This window comes from Notechis scutatus, chromosome 5, assembly GCF_049901735.1.
Source record: "Notechis scutatus isolate UNSWTSFEM ecotype Mainland chromosome 5, rNotScu1.2, whole genome shotgun sequence".
In the NCBI taxonomy this organism is placed as follows: Eukaryota; Metazoa; Chordata; class Lepidosauria; order Squamata; family Elapidae; genus Notechis; species Notechis scutatus.
Genome location: NC_142013.1, coordinates 22,706,275 through 22,729,094, shown reverse-complemented (window position 1 = coordinate 22,729,094; position 22,820 = coordinate 22,706,275). Strand labels below are relative to the sequence as shown.

The window sequence follows — 22,820 nt, the reverse complement described above, 5'->3', positions numbered from 1 at the left end:
GCCCAAGGTGCCAGTAAGCACCAAGAGAGTTGTGAAAAATATGGGATTAGATTGTAAAGGTATTATATATTTATTTCACCCAAAAGGGGAGTATGTTAGGTATAACATTGATACCAAATATGGTTTGGGTGAATAAATATATAAAACTTAGATATCATGGTTTAAGTGCTTATCACTTTAAGCACAATGCAGCAGGCAATTAGCCGATTAAGGGTGCGGTTAGAAGTTACAATATAAGGAAGCATTAGAAGCTGGAAAGCTGTCTGGCTGTAACTGTGTACTGTCTGTAACTGTGTGCTGCTGCGACTAACTGTGATTACTGACTGTGAGTGCCTGTGACTGAACTGTTATTGCTTGCTACTGTTTGCTGATTTACTGCGTAATTCTACTGAATATCCAGCGTTTGTTTCTCTGGAGAGTGAAACCGGAGGAGGAGAAGATATCTTTATCGGCTGATAAAGATATTGCAAGGACTCTTAACTTGGACTATACTAGTGAGTCTTACTGGATGGAAATACTGTGAATGACTTAATGGACTGAATGACAATGCTTAAACTCTAACTGGATTAAAAACTATTTAAACTACAAACAGTGTTTGTGTTCAGTGTGTGTATACTCTGGGGCCCTTCCGCTCTCCTTTGGCTGCCTGGCTTGACTACTGCTGCAATACTCTTCTAGGGGTTAATCTCCAAACCCTAACAGTTGTCCCAAAGGTGCTTTTTCAAGAGGCAACTGGACTTTCTAGTTTATCTTTAAAGGTGTTTCACTTCTCACCCAAGAAGCTTCTTCAGCTCTGGTGTTTATCCCAAAGTGCATCGCTAAATGTCTATGGAAATTCTCAGTCATCCAGGTCATGGTTGTCCTGGATAAACTGAAAAGTTCAATTGTCTTTTGAAAAAGTACCTTTGAGATAGCCATTGCCAAAGTGTGAGAAGTCATGTTTTGTGGCAGAATAAAAAGATGAGACTGGCCACTTTAATAGCAAATAAAATAAATATGGTTAAATAGCCTTAGTTATGTCGGGATGAAACAAAGACAATGTCACTGGAGATATGTCCATAAGACAGGGCTTCCCAAAACTGGGTAAACTGCCCCAAATTGGGTAAAAGTGTTTTTTTACCTTAACAACACATGAACTCATTACAACAGGGACATTTAAATTGACTTAAAGATTGCCGCGTGTACTAAAATATAGTAAAATAACCTCCCAAAGTATTCTAAAGTATTTTATACAAAGATGAAAATTGGTGAAATTACCAGTGGTAATTTATTGAAATGACATAAAGATCATTCAATGATATTGGTTTTTTTAAAAAAATAATACAAGTAGCCCTTGAATTACGATCATTCGTTTAGGGGCCAAAGTTATGACCATTCAAAGTTATATTGAAGGAAGGGTTTTACAATCGGTTCTCAAAATTCGATTAAAACTTTCTGATAAGCAGTTTTGGGTAACAAAGGAAAAAGTTTGGGAAGCATTGCAATAATGCAGGGCCACAGGGTTCCCCAAACTTGGCTTGCGGACTCCCAGAAAGTTGAAGTTCACAAGTCTTAAAGTTGTCAAGTTTGGAGACCTCTGCAATAAGGAATCCTCAAGCAGCAAGTAGGAAACCATGGTGATGATGCTAACCAGTACCTTGAATCACACCCAGAAAGAAACTATAAGCCAATGGAACACACACAGCAGTGCAAGTTCTAACCAGTTCTGGAGAACTAGTAGCAGAAATTTTGAGTAGTTTGGAGAACCAGCAAATACCACCTCTGACTGGCTCCACCCCCATCTCTGCCTCCCAAGTCCCAGCTGATCGGCTGGGTCTTCTTTTGTTGCCCTGCACAGTAGAACGGAGCTGGAAAGCGGCTTAGTGGGGTGGGGAGGGAATGAGAGTTTGCAGTACCCTTCCCCTGGAGTGTGGTGGAATGGAGATTTTACAGTATCTTTCCCCTGCCACGCCCACCAAGCCATGCCACACCCACCAAGCCACGCCTACAAAACCAGCAGTAAAATATTTTGAAACCCACCACTGCAGCAGTGGTATAACTTTGGCAAACCTCAAAGCAACTAGAATTGTATGTGCCACTGCATTCTAAATCAGCTGCAATTCACAGAAGGTCTTCAAAGGCTGTTCCATTTTCTGCAGAAATCCAGCCAGGAAGTAACCAGGGCATCAGACACCATGATCAAGATCTCCTGGTTCAAGAACGGGTGCACTGGCGCACAAGATGAATCTGTGCCAATTTAACCCCCGCTTGCTCCTTGAACAGGAGTCAAGAGTCCAGGAGGACTCCACCAGGCTGCATTACCAGCTCTGTCTGGGAGAAGTAACCATGCCAGCAAGAGTAACAAATGATACCTCACCAAAACCCAGAGCCACTCCATCTTGGTAAGGTTGAATTGAAACTGATTCCTCCCCATCAATGCCTTACAGGTTTTGGGCTACTGCCAGGACAGTGTCACTTGGTTGTCCAGGAGTGGAGATGCATAGTAGGTTGTATGCTGATGATACGGCACCCCATGCTGTTGGATCATCTCTCCCAGCATTCCCATGTAGATAATATGGATGATAAAAAGGAGAAGTGAAAGACCTGAGCCATGAGGCACCCAACTCTACAAGGGCCAAAGATTCAACCGCTCAACCTCTCACACCCCACTAACACAGGCTAGAACCTGTCAGAGAGGAAGGAAAAAAATAACTGTAAAATAGGGTTCAACCTCCAGGGAGCTGGTGCTCAAACTGCTGTCTCATCCATCCCAACCAGGGTAGGAAGCAGGCTCATTAATGTTGCCACCACCCTGAAAAGTTCATATTTCAACTTTGAAGAGTCTCCAACCTTAAAGATTGTCATGTTTCCTTTTTAATTTTCCTGAGGTTTCCTGTAACCCTAAGCAACCCTCCAAGATAATATAACCTTATGTTTACTTACTTTACTTTATTGTCATTGCAAATCGTACAACGAAATTAAATACCGTCTTCAGTGTACTATACAGTAGAATTCAAAAGAGCTACTGCCCTGGGATAGAAGCTGTTTTTCAGCCTATTTGTCCTTGTTTTTGTTATCCTGTACCATATGCCCGATGGTAATAGTTCAAAAAAAAAGGGTGCCCAGGATGAGATGGATCTTTGAGAATGTTTTGAACTTTCTTAAGGCAGCGGGAGGGGAGAGGGCAACCCATGACCTTCTGGGCAATGACGTTAACCCTCTGGAGTGCTTTCCTATCTGCCACTGTGCAATTGGCAAACCATACACAGGTGCAGTAAGTGAACATCTATCTCAGGTGTATCCACACGATATGGTGAAAAAAGCGCAGATAGCAGCCACAAGCTCGCAGTGGAAGTGCCACCTCTTTGTTTTTTTGTGAAATGCACACTGAGCTGTGGTGGCGCAGTGGTTAGAATGCAGTATGGCAGGCTAGTTCTGCCAACTGCCAGAAGTTCGATCCACACTGGCTCAAGGTTGACTCAGCCTTCTATCCTTCCTGGGTCAGTAAAATGAGGACCCAGATTATCCAGGGCAATATGCTGACTCTGTAAACTGCTTAGAGAGGGCTGTGAAGCACTGTGAAGCGGTACAGAAGTCTAAGTGCTATTGCTATAAACAGAGATTCCAAATGCAATCACAGCCCCTCGTTTTGACTTTTCACCCTATAGTGCAGACATCTCTGTTGTGTAAAAGGAACACATTCTCAAGTCAGTGTCTGTTGAATTGCATGTTTTGGTTGCATCTCTGTCTCACACACACACTCTCTCTCATAAAATGGCTACAGCGATATGTGGAATCACAAAATCCTGAGTTAACTGAAGGGGAGGGATGGGTTTTCTCTCCAAGATCTTCCCCCAGTTTCCAAAGATGCAACCACTGACCCGCTTACTTTCCAGAGAAGGCCTCTGGGAATTTCAGGCATCACTGGAAAGGAGATTACGCTCAAGGTTTTGCTTTGCAACCTGCTGCTTTCCCATTTTGTTTTTTTAATTAGAAGAATTTGAAAACATTAAAGATCAACCAGTGGGCGTAGAGGCTACCTGGGAAATATGAAAGCTCCAACATTATCCAATGCAAGAGAAATCTTTCCTTTCTCCTCCCACTTCCCCAATTCAGTCAGTGGCTAAATGTGTATTGCATGGAGGAATCATTTAATTAACCAGCTTTGTAAGACTTGACAATAAACTTTTTTTTTTAAAAAAAGAAACCAAGGTTGGATTAAAAGTGGGGGGTGGGGAGACAGAGACAAACAAAGTAGAGACAAACGGGAAGGGACATGGCTCTTGTTCCTCTTCCTCTCCTGGTACTCAGTTGCGTTGGACTACAATTCCCATGAACTTCACTTCACGTGGGAGTTGTAGTCCAATATATAAGTCTTCTTCCTTACGGTCGCTCCCTCCCAGGACTCTGCAGAGTCGCTCGAGAGGCGCGAGGGCTCCGCCAGGGGGCGCTCAAGGGGCCTGTCCGCGACTTTCCGCCCTTCACCGCGACTCCGGGGCCCGACAGGGGGAGACGGTGGGGCTGACGGAGAGCAACAGCTTGGCGACGGGGGACTCGCCTTCTTGCCCTTCCTCCTTCCCGGGCAATTCCCCCGAGGACACGGCGGAGTCCTGCTCCGGCTCCTGGCTGCCCCCGCCGCCTCCTGCGCCTCGCTTCTTATCTTCCTCCTTCTTCCACTTCATCCTCCGGTTCTGGAACCAGATCTTGATATGCCTCTCGGTCAAGTTCAGCATGACGGCCAACTCCACCCGGCGCGGCCTGGAGATGTACTTGTTGAAGAGGAACTCCTTCTCCAGCTCCAGCAGCTGCGCCCTCGTGTAAGCCGTTCGGGTCCTCTTGTTCTCCTCGGGTTCCACCAGGTAGGAGCCACCTAAGGGAGAACGAGAGTCAGACAAGAATGAAGGAAGGAAGGAAGGAATCCTTTATTGGCCAAGTGTGATTGGACACACAAGGAATTTGTCTTGATGCAAATGCTCTCAGTGTACATAAAGGAAAAGATACGTTGGTCAAGAGTCAAGAATCATAAGGTGCAACACTTAATGATAGTCATAGGGTACAATAAGCATTCAATCATAATAGGAAACAGTCCATATAAATCGTAAGGATACAAGCGACAGAGTTACAGTCATACAGTCACGAGTGGGAGGGAACGGGTGATAGGAGTGATGGCATTGCCCGGGTGCATCTTAAGGACTAGAAACCTGAGAACAATATGAGAAACTGCCCAGACCCTTAGCTGCTGTTTGGTTGTAATCGTTTGGGAAGAAAAGGATTGCACTCACATGAGGAGCGCTCTGTAGTCAAAAGGAGGAGCTATCTCTACTGACTGATTGAGCCTAGCTTTAATAGCTAATTAATTTAATTAATTTAATAAGTAATTTAATAGCTAATCTCGGCTGATCATGAAAAACTAACTAGGTTCAGTATTTCAATAGGATATCGTTAGGAAAACCTAAGCAGTAGAATAGACTGGGAAAGGGAGGGGGGATCTGCTTCTGTAACCTTGGAAACATCAGGAGCTAAACTGAATTTAAGAAGGTCTTTAGCCTTTGGGAGAACAGAAATGAATCTATCAGGCCATCTAAAATAGCAATCTGTTTCAATTAGATTTTATTTATGTAAGAAGCAGGCAATTTGCTCCCTGGATAAAATTCCTTCTTGTTGGATAAAAAGTAAGATCCACTCGCAATTTTTCTCAACAGAAAAAAAATCTGGGCAGCTGCTTCAATTAACTTTTAAAATCTATTTGTGAGAAATGAACAGAGGGGGGAATTGCTGTTTGCTCAAAATGCACCCTCGCCCTTCAGAAAAATGGGATTCTCTGACTTATTGGCTCCATAGAATTTTCAATCACCGAGCAGCAGAAGATAAAAGATACAACACATTTCCCACTGACAAAAAAAAATGTGGAATTGGGCTTCCCTGTATGGTATCAGCAACCATCCCCCTTCTCATTCCACCTTTCCGACTTCAGAGTTTTTCTCAGAGTGTGAACGATACACTGGTGCTGGCAACTATACTAAACATTTCCTATCTTGGATGTTTATGGACATCACAGACTTTCATGGTAAACTGTTATCCCTTGAAGTGCTCTTGGTCTGAATAGTTTCTGCTTGACTCTTTATCCTGGAAACACCTCCTCCTCCTCCTTCTTCTCCTCTTCCTCCTCTTCTCCAGCTCCCTCTCCTGCTTTTCTCCTTCCTCTCTTTTCCTTCCGTCTCCCACTCACTCACCTTCCCTTCGCACCTGTTATTCCAGCCTCTCCTCCTGCCCTGCCCATTCAGTAGAATACTTTCCACCTCAATTGATTACAGCAAAATCCATTATAACCACTCAAGTTTTCGAAATATTTCTCATTTAGGATTTCTTGGAGGCCCTTCCTGTTTGGGTAAAGCAACAAAGGATTCTTCCTATTTCATGTCTTCCCTTGTTCTCCATTTGAGAAGATGAATGGCATTTAGTCTCTAGGCACGTGAACATGGGCATATTGCTATAAGAACGATCTTTCTGCATTTGCCTGCCTCCTGGGTTAATTAATGAAGAAACGCAACAAGGATGGGAGGCAGTGAGGGGGTGCTTGCATTATAAGGTTCCCCTCGCACATACATGCTAGTCGTTTCCGGCTCTAGGCTCTACCGAAGAGCCAGCGCTGTCCGTCTCTGTGATCATGTGCCAAAGGCACACAATGACACTGTTACCTTCCCACCAAAGTAGTCCCTATTTTTCTACTTGCATTTTTACATGCTTTCGAACTGCTAGGTTGGTGCTCACTCTGTTACACAGTGTTTTACACAGTGCTAGGGATTCGAACTGCCGAACTGTAGCTGCTGAACCCTAAGGACCTTTCTGATTGACAAGCTCAGCATTTTAGCCACTGAGCCACCGCGTCCTGCATTATACCCAGGGTTTAAACCCTGTATGTCATTCCTCCTCCCACCCCACGGTTAAATTCAAGTTTATTTCTATCTGAGACTACCTGGACCCAATCCCTGCAGTTTTCTGGGCAAGATTTTTTCAGAAGTGGAAAATTTCTTCCTTCCTAGGACCGAGAGAGACTGACTGGCTCAATTGGTTTTGTGCCAATGGTGGAACTAGAACTCTCAGTCTCCCGGTTTCAAGCCGATGTCTTAACCACTACATCAAACTGGCTCTTGTGTATGTTATTAAAATATAAGGAAGAAAAGAAGAAAAGGTGTATTCCTCTTCAAAGAAACAAATCGTGGCTGCAGTGAAACGCTAGAGCAGGAGCCTCCAATCTTGGCAACGTTAAGCCTGGAGAACTTCAACTCCCAGAATTCCCCAGCCAGCAAAGCCAACAAAGCAGCCAGCAAAGCAAAACTGGCTGGGGAATTCTGGGAGTTGAAGTCCTCCAGGCTTAAAGTTGCCAAGATTGGACAGCCCTGCACTAGAGGAGGACATGCTGAGATTCAACCGTCCAGATGCTCACATTTCTCACGACTCATTTACCTTATTTGCCAATCAGAGGCACTCTATGAAATGTTTTTTTTTTTAAATAAAACGTTTGTTGTCCTTTCCTATTACACCTGAGATAAAAGCACATGCTTCACATTCTCCTTTGGATACCATTTTGGCACTGTGCTTAACCTTGGTTTGGTGACTGGAATCATATAACCACCTTGGTTGACAAACCAGGACTGCAATAGTTTTTAATAACGGCTCGCCTTCATACAATCTTGTGGAAAATGAAACCATTTGCTAACTTTTATTTCAGACGCTCTGTACATGGTGTCACCTCTGTTGAATTGGAATAAGCAAAAACAAATACAGATTGCAAGAGTAAAAGAAACTTCCCTAAATTGAGCACGCTGGGGGAGAGGATATTTATTTTAAGAATTCCAAGGGCTTATATTGGAGAAAATCTGCACAAGTACAATGCCAAATGGAATCATAATTATAATTTAAAAAGCATTAGGCCATTGATGAAATCCTTTTGTAATTAAAAGCATTTTTCCAATTTCGCTCCTTAATTTTAACATTTAAAGCCTCTTTCTCCTGTGCTTTTTTGTTTCTATCACCACTATCTTTTTCTCTTCAAACACTGATGCACCGTTATTCAATATCCTTCTGTTATATTAGGAAAGTTATAGAACTTTCCAGTTTGGAATGCATATATTTGCATGGATTCAGTCTTCTCGACAAGCTAATCTAAGCATCTTATGCCCTGAAGGCCAACAGATTAATTCTACCAAAAAATGTCAGGGTCTTGAATAGTGGAACAGCTGGCCTTCAGAAATCATGGGCGCTCCATCACTGGAGGTCACTTATCTGAAATGGTATAGTTCTGCTTGAGCAGAGGGCTGGACTAGAAGACCTCCAAAGTCCCTTCCAGCTTCTCTTCTCTTCTCTTCTCTTCTCTTCTCTTCTCTTCTCTTCTCTTCTATTCTATTCTATTCTATTCTATTCTATTCTATTCTATTCCTATTCCTATTCCTATTCCTATTCCTATTCCTATTTCTATTTCTATTTCCATTCCATTCAATTCATAGAGCGCATGTTCGCTTTGCTGTTATAATGCGGTGGGGCGCATATAACGAACTTACGAACTGTAGTTGGTTGGTTGACTTTGCTACAACGGATTACAACGGGGGACATTTGGCCCCTGAACGACTTTTCCGGGGTGACCAACGGGCCTTTTTTTTTTTTTTTTTTTGCACCTATTTTTCCATATATTTTTCCTGTAAGGTTTTCTGCCAGACCGAATCTTACAAACGAGGAGCAAAGCGAACTTAGTTCTCCGGTCCACTACGCATCTTTATGTTCCTCTGCCTAGGAGTAATTCCTGCTGAATGCAATGGGACTTACACCCTAGGGTAGGACGACAGCCTCTGGCTTCGGGCTCTTCAAACTGCTTGCCACCGGCGCGTTATCAGTGCCGCGGCGAACGTAAACCGTCGGAGTTAAATAAAATCGATTTTATATATCGCAGCAGTAGATTTCCTCCAGCATCACCCCAAAAATTCCCCAGCGTTTAAACAACGACCAATACACGTGCGCGCAAACGAACGGAAAGGACCGGCCGGCGAACCTGAAGTTTCACTTTAGCATGAATCTGATTAATTAGCAGGGAAAACGGGTTGATCCTATTGAGAGGAAGGAATCGGGTGGCAGCGGAGCAGGCCTTCTCGGTAGTGGCCTCGCACTTTGGAGTAGCCTGGCCGCTCCCATGCTTTGCGCCAATGGCCCCTTCCCAAGTAGCGCTTCAAAACGCAGCGCAGACCTTGCTTGAAGGAATCGCGCCCTAGACGTAGAGTTGGACCACAGTCATCTCATTCGGCCACTACATGATGTGAATGAATACGCTATAATAGGTACTTGTATTATGCCACTTCCGTTTAATCAAATCGTTCAGAATCATAGGAGACGTCCCCATATAATGGTAAATAAAGAAATCGCAATTCCTCACAAAATTTTGATTGCTTCACACTTTTTCTCAAACGTGACTAGTGACTTGAATTTCTTCACACTGTTTCTCCGAGTCGACTAGTAACTTGAAACAGTTGCAATTATTCTAGTTTTGAGCTGCTTGATGCTGCTATGAATTCACACACTAGTCTACATTTTAAAGTTTTCTATCCCACTGGAATAACAGGACATAAAAAATTAAACACTTGTCTGTTTGAATTTAAGCCATTAAATTGAAATGGATTCGATGTTTTTTTTAAATATGCCATATGATGACCAAAATAATGTGAAAAACAACCATGTGTCCAAAAGTTCAAAATATATAAATATAATATTTTTTCAGCCAACAATTTTCAAGAAAATATCTATTGATAAGTCATAGGTTTCAAATACTCTTATTAGTTGGGACATTTATGCTGGAACAAATTTGTAGCATATAACGCTTATTTATAAAATTAGAGATCCAACACACTTTCTTTTAAAACATTATCCTAGACCTCTCATTTACATAAGTGAATTCAAGAGTAGGAATTTTTACAAAAACGTTCTCATAAAGATGTTGTGCATCCCAATACATGATATATTCTAGTGCAAGAAAATGCACATATTCTTCCTTCTTCAAATTAAATATGTATTGATTGTCAACTTAGCCTTGGATGTATAATTCAGGCGAGAAAGATTAACAGAACTTGAGGAAGTAAATGGATGGACAAAGTATTGGTCATAAAACAGCAAGATTGTGCACCAAAATGTTAGGGTTTGTTTACTAAACATACCTACCCCTGTTCACTCACAACAACCACACTACAATCTACATTGGATTGAAAGAGTAGGTTGACCAAAGTAATTCCACAAATTTCTGTTATCCAGTATAGAAGACCTAGAAACTCTGGAAACGAAGTCTCTCCTTGAGATGAATTAACCTCTTATAAAATCAAAGTCGAATATTTCTAAGTGCAAATTAGTGGTGGGTTAATTACTGAAATGATCATGTATCATGTGGCAATTGAAAACGTAACCTCTCATTTATAATTCACTGCTTCCTATTGGAAATACCAATATAAACGCACTGTAGCTTTGGTTAATATGGCTAAATAAAACACCCTGCCCCTTATGTGGTTGTCCTGCTCCACAACCTTTAAAACCGTATGAAGCATTGATTTGGATAGGACAGGAATTCTACCTCATTCATTACATGACAAAATGTCTGTTACTTGGAAAATGACCCAGCACGAAGTTAGCCTGACCTTAGTTGGACTAAATTGGTGCCAACATTTTTTAATATAATATATTAAATTTCACAGTCAAACATTAAAATGCAAATTAACATAGAAGGAAAAATGAGAAAAGGTATAATAAAACAAATTGAAAGTGACAATAATATACCCCAAGCATATCATGTATACTAACTTTGATTAAATGCTGGATGGGAAGCACTTCGTTAACACTCTTCGATTTCTCTGCCTGACCAACAGTGGTTTGTAAATTGAAAGTGATTTTTAAAAATCTGTTTGTTTTTTTACCAAATGTAATTGAATGAACTGTTTGAACTTTGTATATTTGAAAATAAATATAATTTTAAAAACCCTGTTAATCAAGGTTCATTTGCCAAATTTTCAGTATCTCCCTGGTGTGTGTGTGTGTGTGTGTGTGTGTGTGTGTGTGTATTTAAATAACTTTTGGTTTATTTCTGTGGTTCTTTTGCTTCATCTTGCTCCCCTGTAGGTTTCTGAGACTAGTCTATCATTTTGACTTCCTAGGACTGACTTCCAGAATCTGGTATCCTTCAGATATTTTGGAGCATAACTCCCATTAACCTACGAGGCAACAAACTCAGGAATAAGGGTCTTCATTGTAGCTCTAAATACTTGAAAAGCATCCAGCTGGGAAAGGCTCTCCTTCAGTGACTATGCTGTCCATGCACCTTCACTGACTGACAGTTTTCCACTACAATTCAGTGTCAGATTTTTCCTGGGCAAATACAGTAGGTTTGTTGCTCAATATTGCAGCACTAACACACTAATTATCTAACATTTTGGAAGGAAACAAATCCCCATGAATTAAGAAAGTAGTTAATTAAAGCTGAAATCCTAGACCCAGTTTCCTTTGAGTAAGCCTCTGAACACTCACCCTTTCTGTAAATGGGATTTAAGAATTAACGGAATTTATTAAGGCTTCAATCCTTAATGGAATGCTTTGTGGGGAATTCTGCATTGGCATTCCGCACATGTTAAAGCAGCCAAGTTTGAAGCACATTGCTTTTACATTAAAACAGGCAGGCATGGATGACACCTTCTCTTGTGAACTTCACTGATTAGCTAATAAGGCAAGTCGTATTTCCCTCAAATGTTAATTTTTTAAAATGTTACCATTGGTTTTATTGCAGCTGCCAAACCTGCCTCTGTTTTCAATATGCAACTTTTTATTGCATTTTTTTCAAAACGGTAGTTTAATGATAGATTCAATACAGTAGTTTTAACTATTGTAAATATTCTCAAGTAACGGTGGTGCGTGCACATATGCACCTATACTCATAAATATATATTAAGGGGATTTAGTTACCTTTAGTAATGCGGTCTGTACAGTTTAGATTTTTGCTTTTAAAAAGATAGTTTGATTCTTTGCATGAATTGTTAATTTGTTACACACACGCACGCGCGCGCGCACACACACATACACACACAAAATCCAGGGAAGAGCATTTATTTATTTAAGACTTGACTTGGATTGCACCAAACATTTTGAATTTGGTAAGTACTCGCATCCTGTTCACCTCACAATTGGACTACTGCAATGCACTGTACATGGGACCGCCCTTGAAGACTATCTGGAAACTATGGCTGACATAATATAGTGACATAAGCAGTAATGGGTACTTTGCATCCTGCCTATATGTCACCACTGCCACGCAAGCTGCATTGGCTGATGTCATTTGGCTTTGTACAATTCAAGGTGCTGATGGTTACCTTTAAAGCTCTTCATGGCATACAAGCCAGTTATCTGCCTTCATTATTTGGCTGCCTGGGTACCATTAGGCAGAGTGGGTGCACTTCCATTCTCTTCTATTAAACATTGCTATCTTACAGGAGCTAGGGAGCATGTCTTCTCACTGTGTATGTCTCCATCCTCTGGACCAGTTTCCCTCCAGATATATTTTTGTAAGATTCTGAAAAACCCTTAAATCTTGGCTTTGGGCTTATGTGTTGAGGGGTGTGTGTGTGCATGCACATGGGTGCATGATGCACTTTTTTAATATTTATGTTTTTTGTTGTTATATTTTTATTTTTAGTTATTATATTTAATTTGACTTTTATTTCATTTTGATTTTAATTATTTTAATTAGCAATATATTTGGTAAGCCACTCCGTGTCTATTGGAGTGAGCAACTGTATTAGATCTATATTATTATTTTAATTATTTTGTTTTCAGATACGTGAAATGAGAAGCTAACCTGTGAAATACCCAGAACAATTTAAAAGGTACCACCCTCTGTTTGCCTATTTGATTTTAAATAAAAATGCTTTTGAAATTCTTTCAAAATTTAAGACTAATTATTTTTTACACCCTCTCTTCCCAGGTCAGTCATATGTAAATACTCCGAAGATAGTTGAGTATTTAGTTGATATCTCATGGTTAACACTTTTAGAAGAGAAAACATTATAGCAAAAAACAATTTTGGTCTAAAAGCATCATCATCAAATATAATCACTTTAATTTTGCTTTATCTTTCAGAATAAACCTGGTGTGATTTTGGATACCCCCCCATTATGCCATTGTGTCCTTGGAGAAATAAAGAGGGGAGGAGATTAAGAATTAGTTTATTATATGGCTGGAATGTAACTTGGAATCTGGCTTGAACAAAACATGAGCCCAGGAGTTCATTTAATGAAGTTGTTAAAACCATGGCCCTCAGATATATTGGCTGGAGATTTCTGTCAAATCAAGTCTCAATAAGAAGAATCAATTATTACACTTTTCCAAGGGAAGAAATAAGATTTTAAAATGTTGTTTTTAACCATTTACTCTCTGACTCTTTGTGACTTTATAGGCAAGTCCTCTCCATGCTACCCTCTCAAGCACAGCTTGTTTTAATTGTTGGATGTTCAACTTTACATCAGATTTGATGTTATCAAGCCATTGTATTCTTTGCTTGCCCTTTCTTCTCAGTTCCACTAGCCTTTCCTATCACCATTGCCTTCTCCAATCAATTGGCATGCATAAGATGGCACAGTAAATCAGATTTAAACAGTCTTATTTATGTAGGTTTTAAAATATAGTGGCTAAAATAAGGTGATTAAAGCATGGTTGACAGATTACACGCAGTAGGCACCATCCAGTGAAAATAATCCACCTCAAATTCCATTGAAGTGAATGGGGAGAGCTAGCAAGAATGCTCTGGTTCGGCTCTCGTTCCTTTAAGTGGGATTTGTCCCCAGCAGTGTTTTATGTTTTAATTGTCTTCAAGTTGTTTTAGAATAAAACTCAAGTATAAACATTTGTCCACACCGGTGCAAAATTGATTACTCTTTAGGAAGGAGGGAAATTATTTCTGAGTAGAAATATATACAAAATTGTGCTCTGTATTATCCTTAAGGCAAATGAAAAACGTCTCACAGATCAAGGGAAACGTTGCCTGCCAGAAAATGCTCCCCGTGGGTAAGTTTTTCTACCATGAAAATTTGCATCAAAACATTAAAAGGGGGAAAGGGAGACCTTCTAACGAACGTGTATTTCCCCGAGGGCAACTATAAAACAAATACATCCCAGAGAGAAAGCTTCCAGTGGAGACCCAAACAGCGAGATGGGCACTCACTCCCGCAACTTTGAAGAGTCTAAAAACCTTTCTTTTGGGAGGAAAAGTTGTTTGTTTGTTAAGTTTCAATGGTATTTGGCTTCAGGCACTTGAAAATGCACACACTTCTCCGATTCTAAGCCAACTTACCCTCTTATTTTATTTTTTTCCCTACATTTTTCTTCCTTGCTACCGCACTGCAGATCAAGCTGCTTTTTTAGCATTGCTTATAAATAAAAGACCCATTGAAATCAGTGGGACGCAATCTTGGAAGGACAGCGAATTGTAATCAGAGAGTCAGTTGGACTTTTTTTTTTTTTTTTTTTACAAAGGGACTTACTTTTGCGTAGATATACACCTAGTTGCAAACTACCACTATTCAAACAGAAATTATATTAATTATCTTTTGAAAGTATATATTATATTCTGTTCACTAGGAATTTATTTCTATTTAATTGTTCTTAGTACTTTATCTCTTACAAGCAAATCCAATTCTAGGTGGAAAATTTAACGCATCTCACAAAATCCTTTTCGGTCCACAAACATTTTTTTAAACGTTGCTGCTGTATAGTTTAATGCGTTTCAGCATATGCATTTAAAAATAACACCAGTGTACGTACAAAACGCACATTGTGGTACGACTTAAAACTATGTAAATGGGCCCACATACACACTTAAATGTAGTCACCTGTTTGTTATTTCCCAGTATTTTTGCTTTTGGGGGGAAAAGCAAAAATGTTTTCCACCTCACTGAGAGCTTATGCACCGGAGACAAATTCCTTGTGTGTCCAATCACACTTGGCCAATAAGGAATTCTGTTCTGTTCTGTTCTGTTCTGTTCTGTTCTAGTCTAGTCTAGTCTAGTCTAGTCTAGTCTAGTCTAGTCTAGTCTAGTCTATTCTATTCTATTCTATTCTATTCTATTCTATTCTATTCTATTCTATTCTATTCTATTCTATTCTATTCTATTCTATTCTATTCTATTCTTTCCATTTGGGTTCCTAACTGAACTTGGCCACAGATGGGAGTAAGTCTGCCTGAACGGTTTGTCCCAACTAAGAAAATGCAGGCACCCCCCCCACCTTCTCCCACCCCCGTTTCTCCTATCTGTTCTTACAAAGCCCTTAATGCAATATTTGCCCAAAGGCGTGACCCGCTGAGCGCAGGGCGCGATAACATTGTGCTGCCGGAGACCGAGCCGCTCTTGCCCCAACTGCCCTTCCTGGAGTTTGGCTCACTCTCCCCGGATCGGAAAGGCAAGGCAACTCCCCCTGTTCCCTCGGAGGTTGTGAGCCCCTGGCAGCCAAAAAGAAAGAAAGAAAAAGAAAAAAAAAATCCCCTCCCGTGTCTTGCGCTTGTTCTCGGAGCCAACGCTCATTCCGGGTCAGGCCGGTTCCGCTGGACGGCAGTGGTTCTTCGGCCGCGTCAATTGGAAGAGTCCGGTTTCTTCCGGACAACTCTTCCGTTGCATGGTGTAAGAAAGGGCGCCGCCGCTTGCTGCTTAGCGCGGAGGGAAGAGAAAAGGCTTGGCAGCCTGTTGCACCGAGGCCATCTTGAGGCTCCTGACCTCTTTCTCTCTCTCTCTCTCTCTCTCTCTGGGTCTTAATTCCAAAAGAAGCGGAGCGATTTCCTTGGAGGTCCGTCCAGACCGGAAAGGAGGGAACTGGGATCCACGAAAGCTTTGCCACAACTGGTGCCACGACTGTTTCTGAGGACAGAAAGTGTTCTTGAGGCCTCTGCTGGGGCTTCTCAGATTGGATAGAGACGAGGACCTCCGTTGGCTAAGCGCGCGCGGCCGGCTTGGCTTTTGGGTTATCCGTCTGGAAATGGTTGGATTCCCTGGTGGATCCCACCAGGCCTTCTTTTAAAAAAGCAAAGGCACGTTTTTCACTCTGCTTTTCGCTGAAGTTTATAAATAACTGCCATACAAGTGGATTATTAGGAAAGAGAATATATCCTGGAGGATATAACCAGGGATTCCACTTTCAAGAACTTTGATGAAAACCCCCAAATTGCCAGCTTCTTAAAATAAATCCAAGGATTTCCACTGGGCATATATAGGTCCATTCTTAGATGGATAAGATGTCAAGGCCTTGACAGATCCTCTGATCCCATCCAATTCTGCTTAAATAGATATTAGTAATTAATGCTTCAATGGGTAGAACAATCTTTATTAGCATCCAAAGAAGGCTGGCATTTCTGTTCGTTAGAAGGGCCAGTTAAAGCTTCTTACGCTCCTTTTTTTGGATTCTTATACAATGTGTATACAATGTGTGTTTGAACATGAAATTTCCTGGATCCTGTTCTCTTTGCAAGGACTTCTTTTATTATTTCTCATTGAATGCAGACAGGCATACACGTACAGATATTAAAACTGTATTTTCTTTTTATCTTTAGAAAGTTAAGTGGTGATAGGGCGATACAATTTTCATGCAAATGAAGTTTGGAATCAGTGCGCAAAGTTTCTTTTAAGCTGCCTGCTATAATCTTCTACAATTATATTGCAGTAGGATTCGATGGTAAAATTGTTGCCCACAGCTTTACCATTTTGCACTCTGTTGAATTTGCCCCTAAAAGGTATCTTCTACCCATTAACACAAAACAAGGGAAATGCACCAGATTTACAATGCAGACCCTTTCTGTTGACAGTGCAAACTTTTATCATTTGCAATGTCAGTCAGCTCCCTAGTATTTAAGAGGGTTATCCCTTGGCAAACACGTTAAGGACTCTTCATCAGTCTGCCTGATCACAAAATCCAGGCACCACCTTCCTTCTTTTCAAGTAAAATCAGTGCAGAGTCTCTCTCCACAGCAACCTTCAAGTTTTGGTCCTAAAACACAGCCCTGAGAAGATCTTGGCTTGGAGAAGCAGCTCAGTCGGATCTTCTGCAGTTGTAAGGAGTTCTACTAAGCTGAGGAAAGCCTTTGTCTCTTTTGGAGCAAGAGTCAATCCTGCCCTCTCATGAAGTCGCCTTTTAGTAGGTTGCAATCCAAAGGCGGCAAGCGTTCCTATTTTGCTTTCATTTCTGCTGCCAAAGTGGATCCCTTGGCATGGTCCTTGTTCCTGAGCTAGTAGCAAATTAGATTCACACCCATTTCAGACCCAAAAAGCCACATGAGAAAACCTCATCATTTTCTTTCACCACCCTCTGCTGAGATTTAATTAGAAGCAATGTTTTTATCAGCACAAAGTCAATGAAAGCAAACTCCTTGGAGTCAATGGCAACTAAAAACCATTATGAGTCTTGGAATCGAATACATCAATTTACTGGTTTTGATTTTGGTTTTAACTACAAATGGTTCGTTTTTAAATCAAAATATAGTGCCATGAATATCACACCCAGCACTTGTAAAGACAGAGCTTAAAATTGAATTTCCCCAAGCTGAAAAAATGTAATAATTCCAAGTCTATGTAATTTAATCCTTTCAAAAAGGTATAAAGTATTTTATCTCTTTGAAAGGATTAAATTACTTAGATTATGGTAATAAAATACAAGAGAATAACATACAGTATATTCTTATTATCCTTTTCTTTTTTAAAAATAAAAAATTAAAACTGTAAGCAAATGCTCAGGTACAGGGCAAATATCTTACAGAACTACTTTAAAGTCATACCCCAATTAATTGTAAATAAAGAGGACTGGAGCAGGTTTCCACAAACTTCAATCAAAAGGTCCTTTACAGACACATCCCAAACAAGTATACGAAAACAAACACAGACCAAGGGCAAATTTAATATGAGATTCTACAGGCTTGTAATGCAAACTCTACAGTTCATTAAGAACCACTATGGTGTTCATTACATATAATATATTCAATTATAATCTTGCCAACCTAGTTTATTCTTCCCAAAGTGTTAATTCATGTTGCAGTAAATGAACATTCTGGACATTCACAAGTTATTTTTAAAGGATTAACAAATAAATATAGGAACTACACTTCCCTTCATCAGATGCCACTGAAGGGGAATTGTGGGCCCCATAAAACCTATGCTGTAATAAACATGCCAGTGTATGAAATAACACACCCAATTCCTTATTTATTAATTGGGCTTCTGTGGTGCTTTGCAGAATTAAAAATATCCACAAAAGTAAGGTTTAATGTGGTCCGGTCTTTTTCTAAAAGCCTTTAGTCTGGAAACGGTGGGCTATCGGAGTTTAGGATTCCACTTATCTTAAGCGTGAATGCTCAAAAATAAGTCTCACTGTGTTTATTCAGGCTGATATTTCTGCAGCAATGGTCATTAAGATTGAAGGATTCCCTTCCTCGCTTTCTAATTGCATCAGAAAAGGGAAAGGTGCTGCCATTTTGATGAATGCATCAATAAAACTTTTGAGGGCCAAAATGGACAATAGTGGTAACAATGAGGTTGAGGATGGTGAACATTCTCTGCTATATTCCTTACAAAAATCACCAGCTCCCTGCAAAGAAATCAGACTGTAGTCTGTGTAAAGTACCTTCCCAGTTTCAACCAGGAAATAAAAAGCGTGAAGCAGACAGGCCGAATTGGGGTACCGCAGAGCAAGATACAGCAGGTTGAGTTTACCACAATGTGACTGAAGAGAAGTTTACTAAGGCAAAGTGTGCAGGTTTTTACCAGGATGAGTGATGCCCTTCACTCCCGAGTGGCCTGCAGAGTAGTGAATGGACGCCAGAAAAAAAACTCCCTTATGTTTCTTGCATTAAAATTGCACTACTGTACAATCAAAACAATTACTCTCCAGTCATACATTTAACTCTCTTTTCATGTACACTCAAAGTTGCACAGGTTCTCTGGGAGTATTCTCAAGGTTTTCTGGATGTAAAGGGATGTGAGACTTTCAAGTGCGCCTCTAAATGAAACTTTCTCAAACTTTCATTTAGTTTAGAAACTAAGGTTACTTCACAGGTGCTGCTTTAACATTTGGAAGCATGCCAGAGGGCTTTGAAAGCTGCAACCTTATTATTATTGTTATTATTATTATTGTTATGCATCCAAAATAATAGTTTTGTTTGACAATCTCTAGAAAGTCAATCATTGATTTATTTATTACATTTCTATTTCTTACATTTCTAGGACCTTTCCGTTTCAATATATGCTATTTTAAGTGGCTTAAGGATTACTTACTTCTAAGTAAACAAAAAGATTTATAGCAGGGCAAACCACACAAAGAAAAATGCAGCGTTATATGGCGTTACTTTCTTTATATGATATGATTAATGAATTTAGAGGAAGTATCTTTTGGTCATATTTGCTTATTAGCATATTAGCCAGCCTTCTGTATAAGTTGTAGCCAAACTCACAGTTTTCTACAAATACTTTGTCTGGGACTTATGGAAATTGTATTTCATATGAGAGTTCTAGGACTTCTCTGTTAGGAACTCAAGTATTCTACATTCAGGCATCATTCATTGAATTTCAGTGGCTTTCTGATCTATTTACTTCTGGCTTCAGCTCTGGCAATTGTCACCGGAATCCTTTCAGGAGGAATAGGCGCAAGAACATGCTGCAACCAGGGCTGTATTTACACCACAGCCCTTATGTTTAAGCGACATTTACCCATAATTTATTCAACCCATTTCCCCAGCTTTGCACACCACACTAAACTATAAACTAATGTCTAAAACTGGCTTTGCAGAAACACTTTAAGGTAAAGGCATGGCTGGATTTGGGGGTTGTTGTTTTTGGTTCTTTTATAATGATGAACCACCAACTCCATCCGAGGAGAAAACCCTCTTTCTTTGATCGGCCAGCCTTTCTGAACTGGGCGCTCTCCGGATATGCCGGACTACAATCATCCTCAGCCAGCAGCCGCCCCAGCACTGACTGGGGACGATGAACATTGTCGTGCAAGCTATCCGAAGGAGCCTCCTCCGGTTTGGAGACGGCTCTAAAGGGCCGGTGCCCACAAAAGGCAAAGGAGCGGGACCGAGGAGAGGCGTTCTTCTTCGGCCCTAGGCAGACAGAAGAGGGAAGGGGCGCCTTACCCGTGCCGGCCCACTGTCCCTTCCACGCGTGGGACTTGGTCGACTTCATCCAAGGGAAGGGCAGCGGCGCTCTGGGTTGCTCCAGCAGCCCGGCCTCGGTCCCTTCTCCGAAGGGAAGGGTCTCCTGCGGCGGTAGAGCGAGCTGAGCTGGATGGTGGGGGGGAAGGGAGTGGAGGTGGTGAGGAATGCCCGGGTCCTCTGAGAGGGGGGGCACTTCGTAGGGGGAAATGTCCGGCGGGCTGCCTTGATCCAAGCCCCCCAAAACCCCGGCGTAAGGAGACGGCTGTGGCTGCTGCCGCCCCATGTAGAGGCAGGCGGGGGGGCTGGAGTTGTAATCCGGAGGCTGCGATCTCTGGAAGGCGCAGGGCTCCTTGTAGAGCGCGTGGCTGGTGCCGCCGCTGCCGGAGGCGTAATACTGCTCTTCGGCGTTCATGGCGAGCGGGGACCCCGCGCGAGAACCTTCCCAGGGCGCAGGTGAGGGGCGCACCTTTGACAGGCTGCCTCACCTGCCCGAGGAGCGGATGGAGTCCCAGGTCGGGGGAAGGGGGGGGAGCATCCCGAGGGGCTTTTTCGATTGGTTGGCTTGACCGTCCGCGTGAAATGGACCTGGATTTCTATTGGGCGGCCGGTTCCCAATCAGAAGGAGCGCTTCTGATGTTTGGCACTTTGGCGTTTCTTTCGTTTTTCTTTTCCTTTCCTTTATCATCGACCCGGATCAGAGTTGTTCTGAACTGGGGCAAAACCCCATGTGACACTGGTCCTTAATCATAATCCAGCAAATCATATTTTTCAGAAATATAGTCTGGAAGCATTTCTGTTATCCTGTTCTCTCCCCCCTCCCTCCCACCCATCCTCTCTCTCTCTCTCTCTCTCCCTCCCTCCCTCCCTCCCTCTCTCTCTATATCTCTGTCTCTCACCATCTCTTTCTCTCTCCCTCCCTCCGTCTCTCCCTTCCTCCCATCCCCCCTCTCTGTCTCTCCCGCCCTCCATCTCCCCTCCCACCCTCTCTCTCTATGTCTCTGTCTCTCATCATCTCTCTCTTCTCTCTCTCCCCTCCCTCCCTCCCTCCGTCTCTCCCTCCCTCCCATCCTCTCTCTCTCTGTCTCTCCCTCCCTCCATCTCTCCCTCCCACCCTCTCTCTCTATGTCTCTGTCTCTCCTCTCTTTCTCTCTCTCTCCCTCCCTCCCTCCGTCTCTCCTCCCTCCCTCCCTCCCATCCTCTTTCTCTCTCTCCCTCCCTCCGTCTCCCTCCCTCCCACCCTCTCTCTCTCTATGTCTCTGTCTCTCACCATCTCTCTCTTTCTCTCCCTCCCTCCCTCTGTCTCTCCCTCCCTCCCATCCTCTCTCTCTCTCTCTCCCTCCCTCCTCTCCCTCCCACCCTCTCCCTCTATGGCTCTGTCTCTCTCTCTTTCTCCCTCCCTCCATCTCTCCTCCCTCCCATCCTCTGTGTGTGTGTGTGTGTGTGTGTGTGTCCCTCCCTGCCTCCCACCATCTCTCCCTCCCACCCTCTATGTCTCTGTCTCTCTCCATCTCTCTCTCTCTCCTCCCTCCATCTTTCCCTCCCTCCCTCCATTTCTCCCTCCCTCCCACCCTCTCTCTCTCTGTGTGTCTCTCTCCGTCTGTCTCTCTCTCTGTCCCTCCCTCCCTCTCTCTCTTCCAGTGGCAAAGCACACACACCCCCCGAACAACACTCCAGCACCACGTGGCTCTACTCCAACCTCACCTGAGCTTGCTGAGCAGGAGAGGTCAGTGCAAGGAACCTGGGTGCCAAGAGTGTCTATGGAGACTCTCAGTTATCCAGATCATGGTTGTCTCAAAGGTGCTTTTTCAAGAAGCAACTGGACTTTCTGGTTTTCCTTTGAAGACGTTCATTGAGAACGTCTGAAGAAGCTTCTTGAATGAGAAGCAAAAACGTCTTCAAAGAAAAACCAGAAAGTCCAGTTGCCTCTTGAAAAAGCCTCTTTGGAACTGGACTCCAAGAGAGTTAAGGCTACAGACCCCCCCATAGGCATGTAGAAAGTTCATTGCTGTTCATGATTGAAGAGCATTTATTAATAGTTCCAGGAACAATCAAAATATGCCAACTTTCTATACAGGTAGTCCTCAACTTGTGCCCACAATTGAACCCAAAATTTATGTTGCTGAGACAGTTAAGTAAATTTTGCCCACGGGTGGAATGCAAATATTTTTACTACCGGTTCTGTGGGCGTGGCTAGGTGGGAGTGGCTAGGTGGGCATGGCCATGTGATTGGGTGGACGTGGCTCCTTTTTTTGTGCAACATCCCCCCCCCCCCCACTCCATTGTTTTTGCCTCCTGGGCCTCAAGGAAGCCTCGTGGGAGGCTGTTTTTGCTACCAGGGGGCTTCCCTGAGGCCCAGGAAGGCAAAAAAACGGAGCATGGGGTGGGCACACAGCACCCCACACACACTCTCCATTTTTTGGCTTCCTGAGCAAAGCAGTAAGACAGTGAGTGGGGTGCCGGCACAACTGATCATTGGAACAGCTGAAAGTCGGGAAGAAAAAAAAAAAAAGAAATACCGGTTCGACCAACCTGGTAGCTGTTTTTTTTTTTTATACTACCAGTTCGCTCGAACCGGGCCAAACCTGTAGAATCCCACCATTGATTTTTCCCCCCCATTTTACAACCTTTTTTGCACCAT

General features: G+C 42.3%; 1 protein-coding gene across 1 annotated transcript; it reads right to left on the bottom strand.

Moving 5' to 3' along the window:
• Positions 1-4,460: 4,460 nt before the first annotated feature.
• On the bottom strand, positions 4,461-20,594 carry PDX1 (pancreatic and duodenal homeobox 1). The gene is made up of 2 exons (XM_026675000.2): positions 20,162-20,594; positions 4,461-4,849 (listed from the first exon to the last, which is right to left on the bottom strand). Exons 1-2 carry the CDS (start codon positions 20,592-20,594, stop codon positions 4,461-4,463), a joined length of 822 nt encoding a protein of 273 aa, XP_026530785.1.
• Positions 20,595-22,820: the final 2,226 nt, after the last annotated feature.

Excerpts from the sequence above, each read along its gene's own strand:
- PDX1 (XM_026675000.2), bottom strand. The coding sequence starts at position 20,594 with ATGAACGCCGAAGAGCAGTATTACGCCTCCGGCAGCGGCGGCACCAGC. Across the intron at positions 4,850-20,161 it reads GGGACAGTGGGCCGGCACGG|GTGGCTCCTACCTGGTGGAA; the intron begins GTAAGGCGCCCC and ends GTTCTCCCTTAG.